The sequence below is a fragment of the Opisthorchis viverrini genome (genome assembly GCF_000715545.1).
Source record: "Opisthorchis viverrini unplaced genomic scaffold opera_v5_679, whole genome shotgun sequence".
NCBI lineage: Eukaryota > Metazoa > Platyhelminthes > Trematoda > Opisthorchiida > Opisthorchiidae > Opisthorchis > Opisthorchis viverrini.
The window spans coordinates 33,658-42,395 of record NW_008752345.1 but is presented as its reverse complement, the minus strand read 5'-3'; the positions used below and the strand labels follow the sequence as shown (position 1 = coordinate 42,395).

Below are 8,738 nucleotides of genomic sequence, written 5' to 3'. Positions count from 1 at the left end.
ATAACCGATATTCCCCATAGACTGAGTCGGCTTTGGAGATGTTGCGTACACTTGCTACCCTTCAACAAACTGACGCCTGTTTATGGTCCCAGCAACTACTTCCACACGCCGTTTAATGGTAAACTGTAATCAGGTTATTAGTTGTCTCCCGAGATAACAGTACTGTTCAGGAAAGGACTATACGAATTTGTAAAGCGTGTTTAGGCTTTCGGAGATGTAAAAATCGTTCAGCCGGAACATTCTTCCGGGGCCTAGCTGCCATGCCACCCGAAGGAAGGAAAAGGGCTGAAGTACTTCGAGGTTGCCCAAGCCTAAACTAGAGAAGTCGAGATGTATAGGTCGGGTTTGAACCACGGAACTTTCGGTCAGTAAATTCGCACTCTAACTGAACCATCGGAGATGTTGTACATGGCATCGTCGAATTAAAATACTCAAAGTTCTTTAACCATCGACAGGAACATTCAATGGGGCTGGGCTACCAACAATCAAAACCTGAGTTTGCTGCTGTCCCCTTAAAGCGGGGGCAAAGTTTCATGTTCATGGGGCTGGGTGGATGACCGCTCAGTAAACAACGTAATTCGTCCACCACTATTATTATTATTATTATTATTATTATTATTATTATTATCGGCAGCATAATATCAGTGTTCAGCACTAAAAGATGGTGGCGGATGGATCAGGCAAGCACCACAGTTAGGTCCGATCTCTTCGTGACAGACTGAATTCGTTCCTTTTCCATGAAGTTATGAATCACCAGATTTTACCTGGCCGCTGATGCTGATAACCTGTGTCCTATTTCTTTTGTAAAGACTTATCCCCGTATATGTGCTCGCGTTCTTTGGGTATTAGGCTCATTCTAGGATGATTGGTTAATCCCCACTGTTGTCTCAGAGTGGGGCGATGTCATCGGCGTATTTCGAGCTTGCATTCCAGTTCATTGATTGCTGAATTTAGTGGAACCAGGCAAAATACGTCCATCATTCATGCTACATTGGTGGTCGGTATGCGCCGTCATTCTGCTCGCCCCATTGTACTACCTTCAATTTTCGCGCCGTGAAAGAAACAAACAAAGACATACTGTCTTTGTTCGTACGCCTTGCTCACTGTATGGTGGTTAGTGCTATGTTGCAAATGTGATACTCCAAAACACAAGTATAACTATTCAGTTGGCCGGCTAGTCTATGTCTTGTTGCCGAAGTCTGTTATCTGAAGTCACCAGTCTGAGGTATTTTTCTTTGAATTGCTGCTAATGCAGCTTGTACACAGTATGATCCTTACCGTTCTATGGATCAGAAATATGGCTTTCGTAATTCAACCATCGGTATCTCCAAAGCCTTGGCTGGATCAATTGGGAATAAGGAGCTTCCCTGTAATGCACGAGCTAATCACACTCTTGTTACTCTCGTTGGAAGATGTACTTCGCATTTCAGAGAATTGTCGTTCTCGCGAAATTCACTTCTCGATCAGGTGCCATGTAAGAGTGACTGATCGACGGACAGTCCGCGATCTGGCAGTGAAATACGGAAGCCTGAAACCGTAAACTCAGTCTGGTTGACAGCTACAGTCCCCTGAATGGGGACAAGGGAACTTGACTGATTGGTGATACTGACCCTGGCAAACATGGCTCAGTCACACAGGCCGTGACGCAGCTGCATCAAAATCGTAGCGCCCAATACGTAGCTTCCCGTTCCTCTAATTCTTTAAGCGAATAGAATGATTCACTAAGTAGTTGATTGGTCCATCGCCCCTCATGCATGGTTTTATCGTCCTGGGTTTCCCAGAGAACATGGAACCACCATACCCTAATTCATGGTTCATATCTGCTTAACTGAACCGAGGGAATTGAATTCACCGGATGACTGCTTCATAGTCGCATCTGTGCGACACCAACTGATTGTAGCCATAGTGAGTTTTTAGTTTCATTGTTATGTTGCAGCATGCCAAAAGCCCGGAATTTTTGTGACCTCTGGTTATATATGAGGGCCAGATTCGGCTTGCTGGTTACTTTTTTAATCGAACTCGAGGTCTATCGCAGTTGTACACCGCTTGTAGATAGTTACTATGCAGCACAAACCGTCGATGACGCCTATCCTAAGTTGCCGTTATTTGCCCTAACGACACTATCCTGCACGGGCTTTGTTGTGCCTTTTACGGTTGAGCAAAATGCACCGTTTTGCTTGACAATGCAAAAAATAACCGATCCAGGCAACAGAAATTACCGAAAATTCTTGTTCGGAACCCACCGAGCTAAACACCTTTGAACATTAGCACACAATGGAACTCAATCTCCACGATCTTACGTCACGCAGAGACGGCTATTTGCGGTTTAACCAATGGATGAACTCCAGAGAGGAAAATCGTGTTCGTTGGTTAGCTCCACTTCCAGCGTCAAAACGTCATATCACTGGGTCTTAACGGTCACTTGCTTAATAATATAGTATGGGTGATTTTGTTGTATAACGGCGTGACGTGGCATCTGAGGTTCTCTGGCATCTCCAGATCTCTGACAGTCAATGTCTTAGGAAAATACCTATGGGTTAGCACAACCCTTCGAGGTATACTTAATATGGGTTGGCGTCAGAGCAATTCAAACGGGAAGCGGGCAACCTATAACTTGGAAAACTGGCGATAAAGAATGCACGTTGGTGTGGATCAGCTTAAATGGAGGCCCCACGAAATTACTCGTGTGGTCAGCTGAAAACACTCTAATGTAAGGTTGTTTACCGATCCCCCATCGCGAAGACGAGTGATGTGATGGTTTTCGTAATTCGACGGGCCATTCGGTCATACTGGAGGATACCGATGTAGCATCCGCTGGATCTTCATAGGTGAGTCAATGTGTGGAGGGCACTGAGATCGCTCAGTGGGTAAGGTACAAAATTACTGACCGGAAGGTCTGTGGTTCCAAGCCTAACTCTGTATCTCGACTTCTCTTGTCTAGGCATGGACAACTTGGCAGTATCTTAGCCCTCGTGCTTCCTTTGGACAGTATACCCGCCTGGCACCGAAAGGATGCTATGGCTGAACAATTATTTATTCATTTATTTTTATTATTATTATAGGTCTGACAACCACAGTCCTGGTTCTGCAGGTTTGGGGTTGGAACAGGCGCGGTAACCCGCTCTCCAATACCCAGCTTGGTGTTCTAGTGTTACGCCACATCTGCCTTTTGAGTCAAAGGACTTGGTTGAAGACCCTAATCGTTCTCTGCTCCACAGGGAATAGCTGCGCAATTTTTTTCTCATGTACAACCAAAGTGCCCAGCCTGTTCCCCCTTATTCGTCGCATATGTGGGGCAGACAAGCGAAAGCATACGACTGTCGACACCCATCTGTCTTCATTATTCTTTATTACGTCCCATCCCACCTTATTTGGTAAGCATTCTTCCGTAGAACCCAGCTGTAGGTATGCCAACTTGACACTCAGGTGAGGGACCATTCGCACACCACTTCATTAATCACACCCCGTTTGGCCGTTTTAATTGCAGCCTTTAATGTTCGAACCTTTAAATAATCTGGTCAAGGGACCGCTCTTGTGTAGTCCGTCTATATACATTTGCGGTATTTTCGAAACTTGCATACAAGATCCAAACTCAGTAATTGAGCTCTCGCAACCCCCAACTGCGAAGTTAAGGTGATTCTTCAGCTACATTTGCTGGTTGTCCCGGTGTTGGTATAGCTTTCAGGCTTGATTGCTCGCTTGATTGGATGTCCACAGTCGCCTTTATGCCGTTCCATTGTCCACTTCTGTAGGGACTCGAACCGGTCGAAATACTAACCACCCCTTCTTCCAAGTTTGCGCTTGTGCACCAAACAACTGCGAGTTTGACTCTCTTAGCGTTACTTTCTACCGAAAAATATGACTTTCTCACCTACCGTGACCAGCTCAGATATGGTCTTCTAGGGAATATCGTACCATTTTCCAGCGTGTCGTCTATATGGAAGTGAAACAGCAAAGTTCTCCCCCGCAAACTTATGAACACCGCCTATCTTGATGTTTTCAGTTTTGTTGTTTCAGTCAGTAAGACTAACTCAAACCCACCCTATTCAACGGATGTCCCGAGAGTCTCAGAAGCAGGTTTCAGTAAGCTGGTTTTCATGGATGATAATAGACTTTTAGAGTAACGTTGTCTGTGATATTACACTCAAACAATAGAACTTTAGTCTCCACTTTTCCTCACAGATCCCATTCAATCCAGCTTCAATTATTTGGTTAGTGAGTGTAAGCGGTCGACTGTGCTAGGTGGGATTGGTTAAACTTACTGAAAACGATCCACAGTAGCCTAAACTCTACGAGAATGACCGTTGCTCACCGAAACTTAGCAGTATAACACTCTTAGAATGTGAATGTCTGAGTCGTGAATAGGTAGAAAAAACACGTTTTTTGTAACCAGGATGTTAGTGTCAATGGCGATCATCAGGATGAGACGTAGGTAATCGCTGGCGGACTGTCAATCGGAGTGACGAATGCAAACAACGACTTGGCGAACGATTCAACGGAAATTGTTCTCATTGAGACCCAGATGTTAAAAGGGAGTGCGAAGATATAACGAAGGTGGGAATTAGTCGATCGCTTTGTGGGCCCCAATCACTAGTGACCGTCGGTGGTTTGCCGGCAGTATCAGTCTTTACGAGCTCAGCACTGAAAATATGAATGTGTGAATAACATCGTTGCTGAATGTATTGAGCTAGTTGTCATGCGACTGTTTCGTTCTCACGTACGACTTCGATGTGCACATGCATTATAAAGGTCTGGCGCGGGATTTTCCAATCGGCACTTTGCTAGTCATTTTACTCAGCTCTTATCAAGAAGGAAAACAAACGAAATACACTCATTTGCAAACACGTTTGGTTTTCCAAGAGACTCACAAAGAAAACAAGGTTGTGTCGGGTAGGCCTTGCTGGTTTGCACTCATGTGTGCTTTCTATCGTACGTGGACAAAATCATTTTCACACCCCTAATAATAAGGGTAGATGATTTTGCGCAATGCTGAGGTCGTTTCAGCAGCTAGCAGACAACCTTCAACAGTTTCGGGTCACTCACTTGAGGAACTCTCAACATTGGCCAGTGATTTTAGTGAATGTTGATGACAATACGGTTGTTCTATGAAAATGCATCTACATTATCTACAAATACCTCTAACATTAATTAAACACACGTATTAACCTCTTTGATGTAAAATGTGCACCATACTCCCCCTACTGAGGCTTCGCGCACTAACTGGTGGACGAACGTTTTCCAGAAATCATCCTGTACTTTGTAGACCAGAAATTCAGCGAAGGATTTTGTTTCAGACATGTCTTCACCGTGGTCGCATAGTCAATCTAACTGTTGGTCATTATCTACCTCATGGACCGTCTTGTGTATAGATAGTCTAAACGGTTCAATGTTCCTTTATGATATAGGATGAACAAAGGGGGGATTACTTAAAACCTTCACATGTCGATTTGTGTTCTATGGAGTCGTCGAATTCTACTGTGTTTCACACAGCTAAAATTAAATGAAATCAAATTGACCAGTCGTGGCATAGTTTCGGTTAAGGGCCTCTGTGCATCCCTAAGAAAGGACGGAGACCGAATCACAATGCTTACCGAGACAGGAATGATAGAAAATCCAGGGGTGGGTTCGAATCTCGGTCTCTAGGTCAGCAGCTTGCGCTCCAAACAATATTGGGTCAAATTTGATTTTGCCGGCCATTGCCCATTTATCGAGTGTAAGACTGCGTTAGCCGCCGAGATCCACTCTGTCTACGTGAGTTCATCTAATTTCTTTCTTGGGTAAGATCACTTGTTCACATGTCCACACGACAGTAATTAGTTGTCGAGCTGAATAGGCTTGCCCACACTTTCTAAGTTACCCAGGGTACTCAACAAAACAAACGGTCAGGAGTCCTCAGTTTGGTAATACATCAAAAACCGATGTTTTTGTCCCACTGAAGTTCTTGAAGAAACATGACGTTGAATCGTTCGATCCACCCAGAAGTGCACTGTAAAAATGTGAACGCGTCTCGCTAGACAACGTCCCGCAGATTCTAAATATCTTTTCTTTCGGGTCGGTCAGGACCAATACAATCACCATTTTATACGTTTTCAAGTTGGTTACACCTAAACGACCGCTCTGTTGTGGACTTGCAAATGTTTTCCAATTTCGCCGCCACCCTTAGCGATAGCAACTTGTCATCCATTTTGAGCCTTGTCTTCTCCCTCCGGTGTATCAGAGGTTTCGCTAAGTAAAAGTTTCGAGCAGCGTTTTCCAGGGTCAAAAAATCCAGCGCTTTGATAATCTTCTGCAAAAGTCTGGCTTACTTAGTTGTGCCTATCGGTAGCGTCTGGAAATTCTGTGGTCTTCCTGGCGTATGTCAAGTCGTGCACATGGTTCATCCGGGGATCACAGTGAATCAAATGAGAGCCTCAGCAGAGGACTTTTTAGGTTAGCTTCCATTTACTTTCTTAGTGAGTTAACTGTCTCTCCATATTCTTTCAAACAGGCTATATATAGATCAGTTTTCATGACAGCCGTGACTTGTCAGAATGCGGTTTCGGCAGCTACTGGTAATGACCGTAAAGACTCACGCATCGTATCGATAAAGTATCAGCTAAACTCACTTCTCCTAAGCACATTACAGACAGTCACCAAAACCATCAGCTCATTGTAGTCAAATTGATACGGTGGAATATCTGTGGCGATAACCGACCGAATGCTACCTCGCTAAGTTAGATAGGGGATTTTACCTGCACTGGGTCACCCTCTAGTGATGGTTGTTCGACTTGAAGCTACCTCAGTGGGTGGGCTATCCAGATCTAGGAGACCATCGTTGTTGCTGAAGTTCTGGATTCTCCAATGGGGTTAAGCTACTCGAAATTAGCACGATTCCTTGGGAGTTCGATGAGCGCACTGGTTATTAGTCGTACATTTTTAAAGCACATAACTGTGGCCTTAACACCGCCACCGCTGACGGAGATAGCTTACGATACCTTCAGCATTCATGCTGCCTACCCACATACCTTGCACAAGATATCCCGTCACTTCATGCAAATGAATACAACCACATGAGATAGATGGAATATGATCCACCTATAATGAAGGCGATCTGTTCACCTTCAGACGTCCGCCCCTCATCCAGTCTGATAAAACTGTGTAGCACAGCGTTGTTTCTTCTGTTTTTGGTATGAGTGACTAAGATCGTTTCAATTCACAGTTTGGATTAAATCAACATATTCAGTCATCCTAACAACCATTTCAGGAACGACCCTTCAATGAGACGCACGTCTTTGTTTCCGAGTTGCTTTTCTCAGCTTCAAAATAATTGGATATTTTGCTGGACAGAAGTGTAACTGACAAAACAAAATATCCAAGGACGATTCCAAAATATGCTACTTACTTTCGTCAGATTAAAACATGTGATGAGTAGGAGGACAAAAATTTCTGGAACAACGCAATTTAGGCTTGCCGTTGCCATGCTGTCGAATCAGAGTTGCAGTGAGCACAGCATGGGTCGGAGGTATGCATCCATATGGTTTATCCCAGTTGGTGCATCACAAACTGTTACGTGTTCCGCTGGTTGGTGTTATTCGTATCTAATAGGAAGTCTCACGCTGATACGTATGGGCACGCCGAGCATTCCTGTGTATTTGTTCCTTATTTGTATTGCTCCGCCCAAACAGGTGTTCAGTTTTCTTCTTCCGGAAAGTTAACCTTTGACCTCTTTGTCAGATTTTTCACGACCAGAAATGTTAAATAGTTCGGGGACAAGTTGTTTCGCTTAAACCTCTGTAACCTGTTGTGAGCTGTGCTCGAATGTTTTCACGGCTGTGTACAACATGTAGTCTTACATATGTACTCCAAATCTCGTATCAATCGGTTGTGCGTCACGTGAATTGAATCCTAGCTAGGCCCTGGGGACAGACTGTGGAGGCAATCAAGTCAAAGTCATCTAGCTGGCTTGGAAACACTGATGCGCTGGGCCCAACGGATTAACGTGTGTGCTGGTGTATCACCGATAACCTCAACATTGACTAGGCGCATCTGAGTGGAAGAGATTCAAACCTAATTGGCATTACTACCAACTAACCCCAGTTGGCCGAGACGTCTACTCAACTTAACTAGAGTTAAATAAGTTAAGCAAGCACCGACTAAGGATTCTGCCGTCATCCTTAAACCGAGCGGGTGAATTTTGTTCCGATTAGTATCTCAGTGAGTCTTGAGAGAAAAAGGCATTCGTGTATTTTCGAAGCCGTCGGAGTTCAGACCTCACTGCTCAGGAATCCGACCGGACAACTCCGGACTATCTGTTGACTCGTTGAAAACAGCTTGTAGGAGGGGCGAACCGTTTTAGTCATTGAGTATTTCATCAACCAGAAACTTCTTCTGGCCAGTTGTGCTTCTCATCAGAATTGTTTTTATACATCCCGAGTTTCCCACTTCCTCCATCTCCTCAGCTTTTGGCAATCGGTTTTGGTGAAAGAGGCTGTGAAGTTGTTGAACAGGTGGTGGTGATGTTGGACTGTCAATGTTAGTCGGTCGAAGGTGGCTGGTAGACACGGAGGCTGGATTAGCTGTCTCTAAAAACACACTGTCTGAAAAAGACTCCGTGGATTTAGAATGTGGACTTCCTTTGGATTCACAGCTGGCTGTGGAAAATTCGTGGACATCGTGACTGAAAAACAAATGAAAGGGGAATACGTTATCAAGTGTGAGATAACGAAGGAGGAGAAACCAACAGGTCATCATCATCATCA

At 44.4% G+C, this 8,738-nt stretch overlaps 1 protein-coding gene across 1 annotated transcript in view; it reads right to left on the bottom strand.

Annotated features, from left to right (window-relative positions):
- Positions 1-8,228: 8,228 nt before the first annotated feature.
- The window catches only part of T265_11973 (hypothetical protein), a gene marked incomplete at both ends in the record, with an annotated part of 11,719 nt that continues 11,209 nt past the window's right edge, over positions 8,229-8,738 (bottom strand). Inside the window, one exon of the mRNA XM_009178834.1 lies at positions 8,229-8,656. Coding sequence (XP_009177098.1) covers positions 8,332-8,656 — 325 coding nt within the window. The remainder of the gene's footprint in view (positions 8,657-8,738) is intronic.